The sequence below is a fragment of the Musca domestica genome, unplaced genomic scaffold, assembly GCF_030504385.1.
Source record: "Musca domestica strain aabys unplaced genomic scaffold, Musca_domestica.polishedcontigs.V.1.1 19, whole genome shotgun sequence".
Taxonomy (NCBI): domain Eukaryota; kingdom Metazoa; phylum Arthropoda; class Insecta; order Diptera; family Muscidae; genus Musca; species Musca domestica.
In genome coordinates, this window is record NW_026712245.1 from 308,555 (window position 1) to 330,166 (window position 21,612).

Consider the following 21,612-nt stretch of genomic DNA (forward strand, 5'->3'; position numbering starts at 1 on the left):
ATGTTTCGGATGAAACGTTTTCGTATAGAAAATGTTTCGGATGAAACGTTTTCGTATAGAAAATGTTCGGATGAAACGTTTTCGTATAGAAAATGTTTCGGATGAAACGTTTTCGTATAGAAAATGTTTCGGATGAAACGTTTTCGTATAGAAAATGTTTCGGATGAAACGTTTTCGTATAGAAAATGTTTCGGATGAAACGTTTTCGTATAGAAAATGTTTCGGATGAAACGTTTTCGTATAGAAAATGTTTCGGATGAAACGTTTTCGTATAGAAAATGTTTCGGATGAAACGTTTTCGTATAGAAAATGTTTCGGATGAAACGTTTTCGTATAGAAAATGTTTCGGATGAAACGTTTTCGTATAGAAAATGTTTCGGATGAAACGTTTTCGTATAGAAAATGTTTCGGATGAAACGTTTTCGTATAGAAAATGTTTCGGATGAAACGTTTTCGTATAGAAAATGTTTCGGATGAAACGTTTTCGTATAGAAAATGTTTCGGATGAAACGTTTTCGTATAGAAAATGTTTCGGATGAAACGTTTTCGTATAGAAAATGTTTCGGATGAAACGTTTTCGTATAGAAAATGTTTCGGATGAAACGTTTTCGTATAGAAAATGTTTCGGATGAAACGTTTTCGTATAGAAAATGTTTCGGATGAAACGTTTTCGTATAGAAAATGTTTCGGATGAAACGTTTTCGTATAGAAATGTTTCGGATGAAACGTTTTCGTATAGGAAAATGTTTCGGATGAAACGTTTTCGTATAGGAAATGTTTCGGATGAAACGTTTTCGTATAGGAAATGTTTCGGATGAAACGTTTTCGTATAGGAAATGTTTCGGATGAAACGTTTTCGTATAGGAAATGTTTCGGATGAAACGTTTTCGTATAGGAAATGTTTCGGATGAAACGTTTTCGTATAGAAATGTTTCGGCATGAAACGTTTTCGTATAGGAAATGTTTCGGATGAACGTTTTCAGTATAGAAAATGTTTCGTATGAAACGTTTCGTATAGAAAATGTTTCGTATGAAACGTTTTCGTATAGAAAATGTTTCGTATGAAACGTTTTCGTATAGAAAATGTTTCGTATGAAACGTTTTCGTATAGAAAATGTTTCGTATGAAACGTTTTCGTATAGAAAATGTTTCGTATGAAACGTTTTCGTATAGAAAATGTTTCGTATGAAACGTTTTCGTATAGAAAATGTTCGTATGAAACGTTTTCGTATAGAAAATGTTTCGTATGAAACGTTTTCGTATAGAAAATGTTTCGTATGAAACGTTTTCGTATAGAAAATGTTTCGTATGAAACGTTTTCGTATAGAAAATGTTTCGTATGAAACGTTTTCGTATAGAAAATGTTTCGTATGAAACGTTTTCGTATAGAAAATGTTTCGTATGAAACGTTTTCGTATAGAAAATGTTTCGTATGAAACGTTTTCGTATAGAAAATGTTTCGTATGAAACGTTTTTGTATAGAAAATGTTTCGTATGAAACGTTTCTATGTATTTTTCAATATTTCAATTTTATCTATGAAAACATACAGATTGATGCAGAAGTTTTATGAAACTATAAACTGACATTATTTATTCAACTTCACTTCCAACCACTAACTATAACCCTGTTCCATTACTATATCTCAATTACAGCGCTGAAGAAGACGCCAACTCAAAACAAGATGCCGACAATGAAGAAGTCGACGATGATGGCACTGCCACCAAAGACTCTGATTCCACCAAGTTGACTACGGGCGACAAAGATAAAGATTCTTTAGATCCACCCGAACGTCCCAGCTCTTCGGGTAAGAATAAAAAATTGGCCAAAAAAGCAACCGCAGATGCAACAGTTACAGTGGCTGATAATGAGAATGGCAAAGCTGTTGAAAGTGCCACTGGTGGCGGCGGCGAAGATGAGGAGAATAAACCAATCGCCGAAACAACGACGCCACCTGCAGTTGTTGGTAAAAAACGTAAACGTTCCAAGTTAGCCGAAGAAGAAACATCAGCTGAGAAGGATGAAAATGACAAATCATCCTCGTCGGCAACGGATAATGATGGCAATCCTTTGGATAAAAATGAAGCCGATACAAAATCAGATAAAGATACAGGCGATGTTGAGGAAATGGAAACAGAAACAGCTGAGGCATGCAGTAGCAGTAGTGCCAGCAGTGCAAGCAATGATAAATCATCATCAGCCGAGGCTGTTGGGGCTGCGGATAGCAGTGATACAGCTACTGTTGCTGCCGCTACAACTGCCAATGATTCCAATTCCATGGATGTTAGTGTATCGGAATCTGAACCAACAACTGTTGCTGGCGCCAAAGGTGATGAGGTTAATTCTTCAGCAGACGCTGCTGCCAGTAGTACAACAAAAACAACAGCTGAGACCACAACCCCGCCGTCTACTACTGAAACTGTTGACGTTGAGAAAGCTGCTCCAAATTCGGCCACAACAGAGGCCAAAAATACATGTACTACCACCACCATCACCTCAACTACCACCACCACTACTACTACCAATATATCTACTACCACATCTACATCATCCACTACCACCACCACCTCATCATCAACAACAAGCTCGACAGAGCAAACGCAAAATGATACTGTTAATACAACTACTACAACAAACCCAAACAACCCATGTTTAGGCTTAGATGAGGAGGAGAGTGGTGCCGGTTCATATCCACCCACACAAGCGCCGGTCGATGATAATTCGGCAACAATGTGGCCCTCAATGCAGGATCTAAATACACGTCTGCGACGTGTTATAACTGCCTATCAAAGGAATTACAAAAAAGAAGAATTGAAACAACAACAAAAGGCCAAGGTGAGTTTTACAAACAATGCAAATATTTATATCAATATATAATTCATAATCCCTTTACATGGAAGTCAGACGCAGGATATTTCATTGGAGGATAAATTGATCAGTATGAAGAAGGGAGGGGGATTGTGCTCTGGAGAAATGCCCCATTCTGTTGGTTCAGTTTATCTTTTATGAAGCTTTCTGTGTCTGAATTACGTACTATATCCATTTTTTAATATCTCAAATAAAGTTTGCACATTTTTCGATTTTGATTTTTAAACAAAAGAAGGATTTGAAATGTAGTTTTGATTTGTCCAAAAATTTGTTTTGTTCTTCTTTTGCTATTTTTGAATTTTGTAATTATAGTTTGGCTTTAATTTATTATTGTATTATTTAAATTTTGTATATTTGTGTTTTAGTTTTGAGTTTTTATTTCTTCTTTTTGGTTCTCTTTCTTTACTTAAAATGTGCAAAATGAATATCATATCATTTGATTTACATCTATCCTTTTCCACACAAACACACACACATCTTTGTACACTATTACTATCCCTCTCATTTAACCTAAACTACTTTTCCCATAACCCAAATGGTCATTGTTGAAATTGCAGTTGGAATAGGTTTGAAAATGAACTCTATTAATTTTTATAAATCTTTGTTAAGTTAATTTTTTTAATAAATTTATTCAAATTTTGCTGCGTTCATAATAACCTATTCCGACTCTTTTTCTGCTTTGGGCCCACCAAACTCAAAACATACCGATTTTTTGAAAATATAACCACCAGAATTTTGTTATATTTTTTGTGTAGTAAAGTAGTAATGTAGCCAAAAAAGTATTTTGTCCTCTATTTTAAGAAAATGTATAGTTACTGAAGTAATGTGTAATGCAATGAAGAAGAAAGGAGGTGTAATTATTTATAAAATAGTTATAAGTTAAGAAATTTCCCGATTTATCTGAACGTATTTCTAAAGAAGTAAGTAGGTTGATTTCACAACAAAAAAAATCTTTTTTCTCCACCATGTGATTGATGATAAAATTTACTTTAAATTCTTAACAGGAACCTGTTTATATCTCAAAGAAATATAAATATACATTTGATCAGTGTGATTTGTAATTTCGGAAATGCTAGAGGTTGGTTAATAATTTTTACAAAAAAACATCGTATATATTTTGAAATTTTAAAAATATAGTAATGCTTGGTTTGAGGTTTAGCGACCCCGTCGATATTTCACTTTAGAAAGAAATAACCGTGTTTTTATTTGAAAGTATAGAGAAGTCTTTAACAAAGCTAAATGCGGAATATATTTTCGGTAAAAATGTTTATTTCTTAACCACTGCATAACCTACTAATTTCAACAATAATATGATTTAAAATAATCCCAGGCAATGACCGATTTCAATTCCAACACTCACTTAAGGTAGGTGCACTTTGTGCCTAGTTATCTGGTCAAATTAGATCAATTTTTTTAAGTCACACTTTCTCACCCCTAAAATTTGTGGGGATCAACCTATCCTTTAATAGGGATCCCGTCCTTACCGTGATCCATATCATTGTAAGAATTAAAAAGCTAGATTTTAGGATTTAGTTTGGTTTGGCATAAGAACGCGCAGCTAGCGGGAGACGGCAACTGCTTCACTCGGGGACCTTTGGTCCATTGTGTTCATCCTAGAAAAGATAAAGAGAAGGAAGCAGGGTGGTCTGCTTTATCTTGGAGTAATTTTAGCAAACTTGATGATAATAGGATCTATGTCTGAGAGGAACATTATAATTTCTATTTGCCAAATAGCCTATGTCTATTGTTGGACAACATGGGACAACAGCATAGTAGGTGTTCAATTGTCTCTGCCTCTTCTTCATCTTCGCTCAGTCTATAGTAGTCAAGAACACTGTTAACCCACCTTGAGGTGTAGTGCAGTAGCCAGTCAGTATACCTATTGCGATTCTTAGATCATATCTACTTAGTTATAGAACGAACTTTGTATCTATCTCATATCTGTCAAATATACAGGTTGAGTTAAAAAAATCTGCAACAAATTCAAACGCCATAGTTTTGACTTTTTTTTTACATTTTATTGAATGAAAGCAAAAATGTCGGAAATAGTATCAAATAAAATTTGATAAAAGAATAGAGTTTCGATTTGTTCGAATTGGACACCTTTGGCACAAATTATGGCCTCCAAAGGACCAATGAAACCATCACACGCTGCCCGAATGTTACTTTGCCGTATTTTGATCCATCTCGGCGAAGCGATTGCTTGAGGTGATCGACACTTTGGTATTTTTTAGTGCCAACCTTGCTTACCAAAATACTCCAGACACAATAGTCCAACGGGTTGGTATCCGGAAATTGTGGTGACCATTGTGCGCCGGAAATGAAGCGACGAACCTCATTTTGTAATCATTCTTGGGTGGCGCGTGTTGAGTGCGATGTTGACGGGTCCTGTTGGAATGTCCAAGGTCTGCGGCCAAAATGTTTGCGTGCCCAAGGTTTTAATACACCCTCTGAGGCCACGGTCGATCAATACGAGTGGAAACCGACCATCTCTTTTGAGTCTATTTTCTTTATGTTGCGGTGCACTTTTTGGAATATCAATGGCTTTACCCTGAGCTCATTTTTGCCGAATATTGCGATATGCGACGCGGGTTTCGATCAAGTCGCTTCTTTACTTTTCGAACCATTTCTGCTGATGTTACTGTTTTCTTCCGTCCACTTCCTTGACGTCGGGCTACGCTACCAGTATCACGGTAACGAGCGATGGTACGAGACACAAAAGATTTATTCACATTTAAATGCTGGAGTGCTCTAACGATAGTCACTTGTGGTATTCCAGCCAAATATAAAGAAATCACACTATCACGTTTGAATTCAATCACAAATAACTTTTTTTCTGGAAAATTCTCAGCAAAATGCTTTTGTACGCTTGTAAACAATATAATAAGCTGTCACTGGGACAATTTTAACAGCTGTCGGACGAGTTGCTCACAAATGACAGCAGTCTGAAGTTGTTTGCCGTTTTTTCATCTCAACTGTATTATATCTTTTGCTAGAGAGCATATAACACTTAAAGAACAATAATACCACTGTCATCCCATATCTGCCAAAGAAGTTAGTCCTATTTCAGTATAGCCTTGACCTGATTGCCCTGAACGTAATGATGTCTGTTGGATTGCTGTGAACTACCTTTTGGATTTAGAATTTTTTAATTTTGTTCATTGGTGGATTTACAACCCTTTTAACTGAAAAATTTCTCCCTATTCTCAAAATTTTTGAAATTAGAGAAAAATCATATAGAACAGTCTTGGCCTGTTTGTTCGGGATACCGTAGTATTTTGTTGTTGCAAAATGGTCAGGCTTAATCCCTTTATTGTTGTTTCTTTAAAAACAACGTTTGTTTATTAGTGGAGAACGATGGTAATGTTTATCAGGGGTTAAGGCAGGGAATACCTAGGTTTCGGAAAGAGCCGCCTATCCTCATCAGTTCCCTTGTTTTTTGTCTGGGATATTCTCCCCAGAAGTTATTTTAAAAATAACTTCTATGACAAAAAAAATATTTTTTACCCAACAATAAAGGGATTAAGCCTGACAGTTTTGCAACAACGAAAAATCATATATCTCGACTTGAACAAAACTTTGTACTTAGTAATATTTATGTACGGTTTACATTATATATGAAAGTAGACACTATCGACGAACCCTTCTTAATACCTCCCCCGAAAAAATCTAATTTAAATAATCACTATTGTAGTAAAACGCGAAAAAAAATCCAAACTTTGATTCGTTTCAAACTCTTCAGACTTTATTCTAGTCGGATCTTGGTCGTATGATTCTAAATTCAATCCAATTGGACAAACGTAGTTGTTGGGGCATCATTTGAATCATATTAGGGGAAATGCATATATGGGAGCAATATCTAAATCTTAACCAAATGCGACAGAATATAGCAAAAGGTATTCCTTATTATATTACGGCTTTGAGGTATTTAAATAGTAATTCAGATAAACCAGTTACCATGACAAGGAGAAAGTTTTTGCAAAAATTGCACTTTTTTATATTCCTAAAATATGTTATTTAAAATAGTATTTAAACGGTTCTCTCTCGTAATAGAACTCCTCTCAAAGATTTCGCTTCCAAAAGATATTTACAAAAAGTCACCTGCAGCCTGAAGTCTGTGTCTGTTTAATTTACATAGGTTATGTCTAAGCTAAATATCGCTCTGCTACTTTACTACCTTTACTAGGAAAAAATATAACAAATCATATCTTTTCGCAAAAAAATCAAACACATTCCCCCCATCCCCCACTTTCATCATACACACTCACCCACACCCTCACACACAACATACCAACATCCTTATTTGATAATGGATACAATAAATCTTCAATGGCAAATTTCTTACAAATTCCCTCCCACCCCACTTTTTTTTTTTTTTTGAAAAATCCAAATCAACAGCTACAGGCATTGGTTTCGTCAACGCCACCCTTGTCGGTGCCGACTACACCCACCTTACAATCGATACAATTACAAATGCAAAATGCTGCTGCTGGTGGTGTTGGATCGGCAACAGGAACAAGTGCAGGAGGTGTTAACGCAATTGGAGGTGGTGGAGCCACAACACCCCAGGATCCTGGTAGTCGAAGTCTACAATCGTTGATACAAGGCAACAATAGTACATTGTCAACGGGACCAAGTACTTCAGCGGCTGCTGCGGCAGCAGCACAAAATGCCGCTGCTGCTCAGAATATAACACTACAACAACAGTTGCAACAGCAATCAGTTATGCAGCAACAAGCACTGCAACAACAGCAACAGACATTGCAACAACAGCAACAGTCTTTGCACCAACAACAACATCAGCAGCAACAAACCTTGCAGCAGCAACAACAACAACAGCAGCAGCAGCAACAGGGCAACAGTGTTGCTTCGGCTGCCATAGCTGCCCTAACCTCAACACCCATGCCAACGGCCGCAGATATTAGCCTAATGCTGAACATTCTCAACACAACCGATGTCAGTCAACTGGCTAATTTGGACATCAATAAACTGGCCATGTACTTGGTTAGTATGAACAATGTAAATTTTCGTTCCAAATTCTATTTTCCCCCTCAATTTTCAAAAAAAATAATTATTTTCCATTTTATGTTTGGTTTTCTTTTTAATGTTTTATCATCCGTTTTGCTTTTTCCATTACTTTTAAGGAATTCATTTAAACAGAAAATATCATCCAATTTTTTATTTTTAATTTTTTTATACACATACAACGAGCGCGGCGGATTACAATGAAGAAAAATTATTTAATTTGGGACTCTTAATCGGAAACTTGATAAGCCTGCCTGTAACACTAGGGAAATATAAAATTGTGGTCCCTAAGTATACATAGGAATGCATATTTTCGTCCAAAACGAAGGAAAGAAATATGTATTCATAACTTATGGAATCAAACCAAAACGGCCCGTTCTTTTGACTGGCTGGGACAAAAACTTTTTGTGTTGTTGTGGGACAAAAACTCACGTTTGGCTAGGACTTAATCTTTGGTTCTAAAAAAATTTAAAGCAAATTCGAAACTGTCTTAATTGATTCTAAAACTCATTGGTTATAACTTGGGGTCGTTCAATGGTTACAATTTTTCGCATTCTACGTGAAGAAGGCAGCTACACAAGAGTTTAGAATTGTAATTGTAAAAAAACAATCCTAAGCGGTCTTAGCCACATCACTCAGGGATGTAAAAATATAATTAAAAAATAGGAAAAGGAGTCAAAAAGAAAAGGTATAATTCTAGGCTGGAAAAGAAGAGAAGCTAGAGTACGATGATGTTTAACGTGTTGAAGTAAATTATCATAAGTTCTACGTAGAAAAGAGATTGAAACTCAAAAGCGCAAAACTTTCTTATTATTAAGTCATTCATTGAGAGACATAAATCTCCGATTTTTTATTTACCATTTCACTCCCTCAAAATTTGGCCTGAAGCTGATGCCTTCACTGAATATGGATGTGCCTGATATTTGCTGACCTGGAGATTCAAATCAACGGTCTTGCTTGTAGTCGGACGTTACTCATTACTTGATATAATGAAATTAGGTTATAATGCCTTTTGCCTGAATTTTTTAAAAATATGTAATGGGTTCTAGCTCCTGTGACAGAACATTAAATATTTAGGTCCACGTTTTCTGGTTGCGCACATATAACGATACCTACCGATATTCGGTATTTTGATAATCCTAGTCAATCTAACCACAAAATTGTTGCAAATTTGGTATTTTAGAAGATTTGGTAGATGGCAATCTTTGAAGTATAAAATTGTCTATAGAGGTTCCCGTTTTGGTATAGTCCCCGTATACTTTTTTGAAAATTTTAACAGCATTACGGGTTTGCTGGTATTTGTAGTTCAAATGTCCGCTCGTCTATTAACAAATTACAGGTCCCATTTATGGTCCGAATGAGACCAAACTTTGCACAGTTCATTTGTTTGGTGCTGATTTTGATTTTTTTAGTTTATTGTACACCAAGTGCAACAAATACACGAGATTTTGGCACCTACGATCTAATTCAGTCTGGAAAAAAATATGTAAAATTTGGTTCAAATCGATATAGTGAGATATGGCTCCCATAACTATATTTCATGGGATTTGATATTTGAGCCCGTAACTTCATAACCAAGATATGCGCTACAAGATATCAAATTCAATAATACCTCTTTCAAATTTTGTCGAAATTGGTTCAGATTTATACTACCATATATTTTCCTCCAATTCCAATTTGATTGATTTTTGAATAAACGATCCGGATCCGACTTGAATAAATCTGCTTATATCTGACTATAGCTCCTAAATATGTGTTCAATCCGATTTTATAGTGAAGCCTTGTCAAAGTCATAATATGCACTCCATAGCAATGATATTTGGTATAACAGGTCACACACCGTAGAAAAAATACGTCCGTCAAATTTAGTGGAATTGATTCAATTAAAGAAGTATTTTCCGTATGTTAGTTAAATCCAATTCCAAGTTTATACCTTTAAGCCACAATACGAATTTAATAACTTTCAAAGTTTTTATGATTTTTTAGACAGGTTCCAATTACGGTTCTATTACGCTGGTTGCTTTTTATAAATTGTATAGTGCTGTATGGATCATATTGGATTAATGTAACGTCTTCCAAATTGATATTTAAAAATAATTTAATTTTTTTCCATGGTGGAGTAGGAGATTTCATTCGACCCGCCCAGCAGCAGTTCTTCTTCCTGACACAATATAAACACAAAAATACTTTAATAAATTTTTCACAAAAATTATTAAATTTATTTAATAATATTTTGGAAGACCTCTAAGACCTTCTCATTATTTATTTTTCAATTTAGCATAGAAATATTTTTCTCAAATTTATTTTGAATCGATCCAAGGTTTGTGATTTCTTGATTGACTGTTTGAATCATGTCATTGTTGTCATATCCTCTAAGTTTTAGAAAAGGATCGATTCTAATATACTCTAATCATCCTTCTAAAGCTCTCATTATTTATTTTCAATCGAGAATAATCTTTGATGTTGATGAAGAATGATTTAAGTCTAGAAATATTTCAGTCATATTTATTTTGAATAGACCAAGGATTGTGGTTTCGTGGTTTGAATAAAATTAATGACGCTAAGAGGTCCCCATGTTTTAGAAGTTCATCGATTATTGAATTTATAGTTAACGGACTACCGATTTTTTTGATATAAGTCCTACTAAATTAATTTTATTATTGAAGGGCCTCTTGTCGATCTTCTATGAAATATTGTAATTTCCTAAAGCCCCTCACCACATCCTCACACACAAGTATTCCAGGATTTGACTATTCTTTATTATTTTAAGCGTTTAGTTGATTGAAAAATTAGATTTATAAAATGTTCCTTGTAGGTAAAATAATTTGTTATAACCTAACCTAGTTTTGTATGCATATTACTAATGTCTCAAAAATACAATAGTCCGATTTAATGATTCTTCTTCATTGTAGTCCTTAGCCGCATTATTCATATTCATATAAATATCCTCTTCGCTTCATTGATAGCATGCTTATTTCAATTATTTAATAGCCTAAAACTTTACAAAATGTCATATTATTTTTAAAATTTCTATAATTTTATACATTTGTTAATATAAGTCATATGAAATATTTAAAATTTTGTGGTGATATAATGTTGAAAAACTGCTATATATAAAATAATTGCTACGGATCCAGAAGTATTCAAATTAAAAAACCTTAGCAGGAAGTGAAATATAATTCAAAATACTTTTAAAGAAAATTAGTTAAAATTCGGTCACACATGATGGCTGTCTCAATCTATAACATATATAAGGCGGATAACAAACAAAAATTTAACCCCCACCAATGAAATATGTAACCCTTTCCCATGTTTTTCTATTTCATTGGTAACAGAGGACACAAATCATTTTTCTACTGTGCCCTTTTTTGTACTCATGAGCAAGAAAAAAATGCAAGGCATGGTGGACAAAAATCAATTGATATCTATTAATATCCACCCAAACAAAAAACCTATATTTCTGCCTTAAAACCAAGTAAGGTGGAGGATACTTATTGGATACTATTTTACTCTCTTTCTCATTGTTGTACGGATTGTGCAAAACGCCTGCTCATTTACGATGGAATCGTTTTTTTTTTTGCTTTCGTTTATTTGTAATACTAGTTACTCTTGGAACCATTTCCGTCTTACGAGGCGGCTTCTTGCTGTTATGTTGCTCCAAATCTAAACAGATGAGAAGAAATGTGAATTTGAAAGCAACGTTGTTTTACCCCCAAATTCACACATTTTATTTCGTTGCCGAGCAAGCAAACAAGCAAGACGCAGAAATGGCCGGCTGTGCCATTAAAAATTCATAAACTCGGTGCTCCCCAGCAAGCAACCAAGCATCCTTCGCACAAGCACCCACCCTCCTCCTGTCCCCACAAAAACACACACACTCCCAAACAATTGCAATATAGCATTTCTCATTTCTTCCTTCCAGTAGATTGTCATCTTGTCGACTGAAGGAAATTTTGGTGAACTAAAAACTTGAAAGGATACAACACACTACCTTAGAATAGAGATTTGTTTCTCTCCATTTTTCACCTTCTTCTTCTGAGTTGTGGGGCCAGAAAAAGAAACAATGAAAAGAATTCATGTGAAATATGTTGAATTTATAATTGTTATAAGCACCCAAACCACCCAGCCTCCTTCAAAAATATATTGTGCCCATTACTAGAGATGCCTCCTCTGGCTTTGCCGCTTTCCTTTATCTTTTTTTAGGCTAGCATTGTACGTGAGCTGACTTTTCATTGCTGCTATGCGAAAGAAAAGTGGGATTTTCCTTTAGTTTATGTGGGACATTAAAAATCGCAATTCGTACTATGATGGTGGGGGTCGGAGGTGTGTGTGGCAACACAATGGAAATTTTCGAAGTTGTGATGGCGCATTGAAGAGCCATATTTCTATATCCTCTGTTGCACTGTGGTTGAAGGCAGGGGTGTAGGCAGAATTGTAAAAAAAAATACTATGAAATGACCTTCCAAAGATTCCCAGTACAAATGTGCAATTGATAATCCAAGATAATCCGGAGAGAGAGTCCCTTCGTTAGACATTATTATATCTTAATTGAAAAATAAGCTACTAAGTTCCCCATTGATAATTTCCTTTGGAGAAAACCCAATGTCCTGATCAAAAATTATCTGACTACCTTAAGAATTGCTTAAACGTCTAATACAGGGTGAGATAAAAAAATGCAATAAAGTCTCAAACGCCATAATTTTTATATTTTTTATTTTATTTATTTATATTTTTTTTTTTTTGAATGAAAGCAAAAAATGTCGAAAATAGCATCAAATTTTAGAATAAGTTTAGATTTGTCCGAATCTGTCACCTTTGACAGGAATTATGGCCTCCAAACAGCCAATGTAACCGTCACACGCTGCCCTAATGTTGCTCTGCGGTATTTTGGCCCATTTTCGGTGAAGCGCTTGCTTCAGGTGATCGACACTTTGGTATTTTTTAGTGCCAACCTTGCTTTCCAAAATACTCTAGACCCAATAGTCCAACAGATAGGTATCCGGAGATTTTGGGGGCCATTGTGCGCTGGAAATAAAGCGAGGTACTCATTTTGTAACCATTTTCGGGTGGCGTGTGCTGAGTCCTGTTGGAATGTCCAAGGTTTGCGTGTCCAAGGCTTTAATACACCCTCCAGAATATTTTCGCGATAATATTCGGCATTTATTCTGATGCCACGGTCGATTAATACGAGCGGAGAGCGACCATCGGCTGTTATGGCGGTTGTCACTGGAATAATTGTAACAGCTGTCGGACGAGAGGCTTAGAAATGACAGCAGTCTGAAGTTGGTTGCAGTTTTTTCATCTCACCCTGTATAATCCTGATGTTCACATCTGCTTTCCTATTCTATTATATACCGATTTCATGGCATATTATCAATTTGGGAATATTTTTCCTTCGTAAAATCCTTTGATTTTCTTTCCCAATTGGTAACCACCTCATCCACCCTCCAACCACCATTAACACAAACAAATGACAGTGTCCGGAGTGTTGTTGCCTCTTTCATGGTACCAACATTAATCTCGAAATAGCCACAATTTATTTTAACACTCAACTCATCATCTTCGCTTACGTATGCCCCTGGCTAAATGTGAGTGCGTGCGTGAATCCCACCAATACAGATTTGCACACGATACAATATTGGCTTGTTGATTTCATTTTTCTTTCATTCGTTTTAGGGGTAAGCAAAGCCCTTCATTTGCTTACATGCCACTGTCTGCCCTCAAAAAGAGAGAAGAGGACACACACAGCGAACGGAATCGTGAAAGTCACAGCTAAATATTTCACCGTTTTGTGAAAGGTTATCCTTTGCTTGGTGGCTGGCTGGCTGGATGGCTGAAAGGACACACATGTATGTGTGGTAGTGGTGTTCGTCGGGGTGTCAAACAACCAACCTTCCATCCATCCAACGTTTTGGTGGTGGTGTATTTTTATGAGATTTTTCTTTTGCCTTTTTATTCCATGCCATTTGAGGATTCAATGAAAATGATTTTTTCCCGATTTTTGTATACAATATTGAATAAATCTTAGTTTATGTTCCGATGTTGTTGTTGCTGTATTTGGATTTATTGTCATCATCATCATCGTCATAGTCTTTGTTATTGCCTTTCGTTCATCGTTCCCTTTTGAATGAGCTACTACAACTACTCCGATTTGGCTACGCCGCCGACTGATGTAAATGTGAAATGACGTTGATAATTGTCAACTAATGTGTTTAAGTTTTTCTCTTTCTCTTCTCGATTTTTGTGTTATTATTTTTCGAGGATTTTGTTTTTTCGTTAACGCCATCGTTGTGCTGCCCACCGCCGCCACCACGTTATTAATGCCACATGAGAAGGGTGTCGTTTGTAGGTTGGTTGGTAGTTAGATAGGTAATATGAATGCTAGTTGTTGGTGTGTGTAGTAGGGGTAGGTAGTCTAAGAAGTATGGCTGCGACTACAACGACATGCTCATGATGACTGTACTTTTTCGATTAGACACAAAAAATAAAGGAAGAATCCAAGCTGCCGCTGCTTGTTTGGTTTGCTCCTGACGAGAAGGGGTGCAAAGAATTTTAGTAGCAGTTGGTCGTCGTCGGTCGGCCGTTCATTCGGCATTTTGGCAATATGTAAAAGTTGTGTGAGATATTTTAAATCATAAATTTTAGGCTTTTGTTGGTTTGTTGTTGTTGTTGTTGTTGTCTTCGTCATTATTCCATTTCGTTTTCTTTCTGTTATCCTGGCGAGTGTGTCTGAAATGGTATCGAGCAGTTTTTGGTTGGTTATCTGTAAAAAAGGGCAAATGAAGTTTTTGTTATACAATTTTGGTGTGCAAGCTAAAACAATCAACCCAACCAACCATCCGAAGGTGGTGGAGGTGGTTGTGGTGTGGTTTGTTTTACAGCAAATTTGCTCTTGCTAATTATTCAATGGGAATTAGTTTGGCACACGGGGTTAATACAAAATGAAAGAGGGGTGGTTTCCGATATATTATTAAAATTGGGAGTTTTTTCCCAACATACTTTGGTGATCCTGGGAGAAGCTTTGGCGGGGGAAGATACTGGAACCTATTTATTAATTATTTGCCACAAATTGGGCTGGCTTTTTAATTTGAGGGTTACCAGCTAAGTCTAGGCACATGTCGTGTCTTACTGCAAAGACAAGCAATAGTTTTTAAAACAAATTTTGAATTTTGGTCGCCTTTCAAGAACAAGCTTAGACTCTGGAAAGAAAAAACTCGTTTTGTAGGTCGTCTGCGTGTCGTTGATATGAGGATGAATCTAAAGTGTAATAACTATTAACTTTATAAAAATAATCTAAAAAATCATACAAAACCCTTTTATAGCCTCGAAGTCAATGCCTTCCTGATGTTGACATTAAATTTTATGCTGAAGACAGAGAAATCCAACCTTATTCCTTCCTGATCAGAAACTTAATTGCCCTCAATGTTGCATGGATTACATATCTAGGTCAGGCAGCTACTCCCCACAGTTGCAGCGTTCATTCTGAAATTGAATTTTAAAAAGTGTTAGGTGGTGGGAAGATGATGAAAATGATTAACTTTGAACTTGTAGCTATTTGAAGGATAAGTAACTGTTGGTTCCGTCTTGGAGAAGGCGCTGAGAGCTTAGTTTTCTTGCCCGCTAATTTTATTTTATTTTTTTTATTTCATCCATTTCTGTAATACAAAGCCTATAAGACCATATACAAGTATTACTAGTTACAAAATTAAACCTGAGCTTATAGTAATAATACAACTCTTTTATTTTACTAAAATACATAATTTTTACTTGGCTCCCCAGCCATCTATTATTAAGAAAAGAAAAATATATAAATGTCCTAGACAACAACAACTCTAGATTAGTCCATCATTTTAATTCATTGCCAAATGAATTCGCAATTTCCTTTTAAATACATTATTAGTATGCGAGAATATTCTAAGTTCATGTGGAAGCACATTCCAAACGCGTGCAATCCGAACTACAAAGGATCGCGCATAAATATTCCTACATATCCTAGGTATAATCAATTGAGGGTTTCTGGTTGAATGTGAAAAGGAAAAAAGTCTTGCTAATGATGCAGGCTCACCATTTTTAACTACATTATAAAATCCTACCAGGATACGATAAGATATGAAATTGTTAAAGGAACAACCCAGAAAACACTTAACATAATCAGAAATATGACTTCTTAAAGGAATCTTATAGACAAAGCGTACAATTGCATTTACAATTTTCCGCAACCGAGAGAGATGTCCACCAATGCAACCTGACACAATCTCAATACCATATAAAAAGGTAGACATAAGCAATGCATGAGCTACCTGTTTCTTAACATGAAGAGGCATATACAAATTTGATGCGTATATTCTTCTTAATAAAAAACAAATTTTGCCAGATAAAATATCAATGTGATTACTAAACGATAGTTCATTATCAATAGTAACACCCAGAACTTTATGGTGTTCAACAAAACCAATAATATTATTGCCTAAAATAATGTTTAAGTTCGATGATGCATTTTTGGACATGCCAAACAACAGTGCTTTGGACTTAGATGAGTTAACTGTTAGATGATTCGCTGATGCCCAACTTGAAAATTGATTTAGGCACATGTTGATAGTATTTTCTAACAAAGATAAATTATCTCCTCGACCAGTAAATAATAAGAATATATCAGTAAATAATAAGAATTTGAATATCTTTGTTAAACTGATTTAGACAGTGGCACAGTAAATGAGCCATTTTCCGCGGAACTGAGACGCTTTGAGTACCAATTCCGATCCATTGGGATGCCGAGCTTATGAATTGACTATAAAATTCGGGTACAATTTCTGACTTTGAATTCTTTGGACCACTTCAAATCATATTCCAAATAGGAACTGTTTTATGCTTTGTGTCAGGTGATAAACTCCTTGGCAGTACTAAATTAACGAGGTAAATGAAAGGAATACTGAACTTCTAGGATTGATGATATAGCTGCAATGAAAATAATGATATCATAAATTAATAAATCTCAAAAAAATATTCTAAAAGTGTACCTTAAGACCTTAAATCATATATGGCAGAAGAAACAGAATTTCCGTCAGAAAAGGTGCTTTTATACTAAATATGCGAAACACTCCCAATTCATGAGGCTGCTTAAAGCATAAAACTCTCAACCCTTAGTTGGATGCATTTACCAATCAGTTATCTATTAACATAACTGTTCCACCTCCAAATCCTGCATAATTCCTTTAAAATAGCGACTCGAGAAAACGTCCAAAATGGATGTGTAACTGTTTATTCTTCCCATCAAGTGCGGCAGCTTAACCCTTTGGCAACACTAGAGCAAATTGGTAAATGTAAGGCATCCACAATTTCATCTCCACATAATGTGGTGTTCTTCTCCTCCCGGCCAATTCCAACAGAAGATATTGCTTCTGCAAACTCAAAATCTTTGCATACATTTTCCTAGTAAAACAGCTAAGAAGGAAGAAGAGATGAGAAGAAGAAATTGTAAAATAATAGGAGGTTATCTATCGAATGGAAGACAACGATATACCTACATTTGTACGTACCTCCTTCATAGCATCAAATTGGTTTAGTTGTTTGTCGTTGTTGTCTCTGTGCCATCGTTGCCACTTTCAACTTAAGCTATGGCTAAAATTTGTCTCACCAGACATGGCTGCTTCATCCAACTAGTAGCTTTAAGGTGGTGGTGATGGTGGTGGCAGCATCCATCCAATGCATAATGACAAGCATTAAGAACTCAAAAGAAGTTAAACACAAGAGGAAGAAGAAGAAGAAGACATCGACGACAACAACCAAATATCCATCCATCTATCCAGCCAGCCAATATGAATGCTGCTGTTAAATAAAATAATAAATCGCTGATTTTTTTACCGTTGTTGTTGTTGCTGTGTCTCCTTATTCGTTCTTCCGCAGCAGCTTTACCACTTGTAAAACAAAGAATTTTCATTTGACTTTGCTCTTTGCAATGCTCTCAGCTGTTTTTTGTGCTCTCTTTTTCTGTTTGGTGTTGTGACAAATGTGACACGGCTCTAAATAATCAGAGGTGGAAATGTTAAATTGCAGGATAGATTTTGCAATGAATTTTAAATAAACACAGAAATAGTATTTACTGATATTAATGCATCGACCAAGCAATTAATTCCCCAAATTTTAGGGACTTCGAGAACAACTGATTTGTCCATGATTTAAGTTTTCACATTGAGTAGGGCAAAAATGTGTGACGTGACTGAATATAACGCTTTTTGAACTCCTTTTTCCATTAAGAGAGATCGAATTAAAGTTCTCATTAGAGTAAAGGCTTCAATAATGAACGTTTCCACAGAAAATGTAAATTTTTGACAATCAAGTTAATACACTCCTAATCATCGTCACCGCAAGGGCTTGGCTACTATTAGCGGAGAAAATTCATGTTTTAATATAAAGGAAAGACTATAAGACAATATTTTTGATTTTTTAACGGCTTGCAAAGCAGATTTTCTCTAGATAGTGATAATAATATTTCCAACGTAACAGGTTTTAAGAAATATTTGGGCTGTTATAAATAAATATATCAATATAATTTAGCTACAAGGATTTGACATCAAAGGAACCCTAAATATTTGATGCCTATTTCGAAGGATAATTTTGCGGATTTTGTCACAAAATATTCTAATAGACTTCAATAATAGAAAAACCTCTGAATAAAATTTATAAACCCCAATGTCCTTTGCTTACTGGAAATTACTCGGCTTTTCAAATTTCTATTGGTATTTTACTCAAAATACCTTTTCTTTTTATATTGTCATCATCTACCTGTTGAGGCGGTGTTGTTGTTTACACACCTGCATTTTTAGTTGCTGTATATCCCTTAGGAATGTTCTTACACTTTTGGTGTTGTATTTGCCAACTCCTTAGCTGTGTGATATGTGTAAAGTATCAATCAAACTAATTGCCGCTTAGTTGTGTGTTATCCTATCCTTACATTGGAAAAAGTTATTTTGGCTTAAATCTGTTATTATCAGTTTACCTGTAATTAAAACGTTTATCAGTACAGTGATGTACCCTTCTAAGGCATGGAAGTTCCTTACCCAACATCATCTGCTTGTTTGCTAAGTTTTCCCACCAAAGGACTTCGTCGAAAATAGAAACACATCTTGATAATATTTCCCTTTGACTTTCAAGGACTTATCTGTGTCTTGCTCCTTTGACCCAAATAATCAATGTTGAAGAAGCCCAACCCAAATTTGCAGTTTATATACTTGACTCCTACTTCAACTGGCAATGACTTAACATGTACCTTTACGTATCTTTCTCCTTTGACCAAAACAGTCAATTTTTAAGAAGCCTTTTCAAAATTGGCAAGTTTTTATTTTACTTCTCATTAAAATCATCAATGAATTGTGTTTTTCATTTCCTTATAACAACTATCGATCGATATAATATATCCCTTCTCATATGGTTATCGATATCTTGAATGGTGAAAACGGATGTTGTTATCGGCGGCAAACATGCTCTCTTTTCACCCATAAATTCTTACTCATTTAATGCAAGGCATGTTACTCTCTCAAATTATGTGAAACTTTAACTTTTGTCATATGCAAACAAAAGGATTTGCCTATTTTAATAGGAATTAAATTGATATTATATATGACGTCTAAAATGGCTTAACATTTAAATCTCTCTTTTTTACCTTCCTCACGCAACACCATGTGTCTTCTTTTGCTGTCACATTGACCTGATTAATTTATTTGCGGTTGCACACGAAAAAATCCCGATTTCTATTCCCTGTAATTTGACAAAATGTCAGGCTTAAAAATGATTTATAAAAAGGAGCAACAACAACGACAACTAATAGCACAAATACATCCAAAATTCTAATGAAATCCACCACCTTCACCAATTAAACCAAATACATTTCGTTTACATTTGCCATTGCCCATTTCTCTTACCAAAAGAAAATCACTTATTCTCTACTCTCGCCAAACGAAGAAAAAAATGTACAAATACAATTTTTCAGTTATGGTCTCTGTTGTTATTATTATTGTATTGTTGTTGTTAGTTTGTTGGAATATGCTCTGCCAGCTACTAGAGTACAGTGCACACAACACCATCATCATCGTTCTTGTTGCTGTTGTTGTACTGCTCCCTCTCTTTCTTTGATGTTGAGAAATCTCAGGTCCTTTTGAATTGAGGAAAAATAAATATTGTCTGGAATAAAATGTCGTTGTTTTTGTTTGTAATTATTTTTTTTATTTTTACTATTGCTGCCGCCGTCGCCGCCAACGCCACACTACACTCACTAGCAAGGCAAACAAACAGCGGCGACAGCAGCAGACAGCCAACGTAAAATGAATTTAAAAACGGAAATAAAAACTAAAAATGCTGTGCAATTGTCCTTTCCTTTGGAAAAATCGTTTGAAATGAAATTTGCCGAAATTGGTATAGGTAGCTATTTTCACTATTTCCAAATGGGTCCCACTTTGTTTTCTAAATTTGGTGACATTTGAATAATGTAATCAGTTCAATTCAAAATATTCACTTAGGGGAGTCTCTCACTTGCACAAATTCGCTTAATCCCAAAATGGAGCCAAGTAACGGAACATTTTAAAATCACCCAATATAATTTCCAACTGCCCGAATTATAGTTTGAGAAGGAGGATATAATACGTCCTAATATACCACCGAATGTGCTGCTCTGTTTATCACCGTATCTATAAATCGGCTAACTATTCTAAAACCACGCAAATCATGTGGCAGGGCTGGGACTTTTCAACTTCTCAACTTTTTTAATTATTATTTTTTTTTTTTTTTGACAAAAAGTAAATAAATGAAAAACAACTATAATATATAAAGACAGGACTATAAATTATATTTCGGTCATTTGGAAAGGACCCGTATAAATTGTAAGTAACGTTCTGAATTCAGACCCACATTTTTGAGTGGTTTACAGGACGTCCTTTTTGAGGAACAAAAATCTAAATGGATGCTGAGAATTGTTAAAATATATTTTTTATCTCCGGTTTCACACAAATTTTGATATCGTTCAGTTTTTGTACTTGAAATTCTTGTTGTTGATTGACAAGAAGACCTATCTTCTTGCTAATTGGGTATTTTCTATTTATCCTTAGATGGAAATTCTAATAATTAAAAATTTACATCATTAGAATTTTCATTAAAAGATTTGAATTTAATTTTTATTTAAAATTTCCATCTTTGGATTTTACACACACACACGACATATATTTTTTTTATTGGGCTGACTCAGTTTGTCCATTTTTGGATAATAAAAAAAAATAGCCTTAGCATTTTTTGATTTCAGATAGAAATTTAAAAGTTTAAATTTCCCATCCCTAAATTATCCCTTCAAAACAACTTTGTATACTTCAAATTTCTCATCACTACATTTCGCGCTCATGAGCTGTTTGAATGTTGTTTAATTTGCTTTAGATAATCTATTTTTGTAACAATTCCTATTTTCCATCTCTGTATGTTACACATAAAAAATTAATTAATATTGCCCCTTTGTTAATTCTAATTACTCGAAATTGCCATCGCCTGTTTTTATTTTTGGCAATATGTCACAAAATAAAGATTTATTACTTTATATTTTTTAAAGTCATAAAAGTGTCACGCTATTTGCCTTAAACCTTCTGTTATTTGTACCCTATCATATATTTTTAAAATTTTAAACTCCCCATCCCCGGCAATTACACACCGTCAAAGCCTTGTTTCAATGGTTCAATGGCTGCTGG

At 35.0% G+C, this 21,612-nt stretch overlaps 1 protein-coding gene across 1 annotated transcript in view; it reads left to right on the top strand.

The window, feature by feature from the left end:
* Positions 1 to 21,612, top strand: part of LOC109612830 (uncharacterized) — a 68,861-nt gene that overhangs the window by 25,126 nt on the left and 22,123 nt on the right. Inside the window, 2 exon segments of the mRNA XM_059121115.1 lie at positions 1,654 to 2,833; positions 7,265 to 7,885. Of these exon segments, the coding sequence (XP_058977098.1) occupies positions 1,654 to 2,833; positions 7,265 to 7,885 (1,801 nt within the window).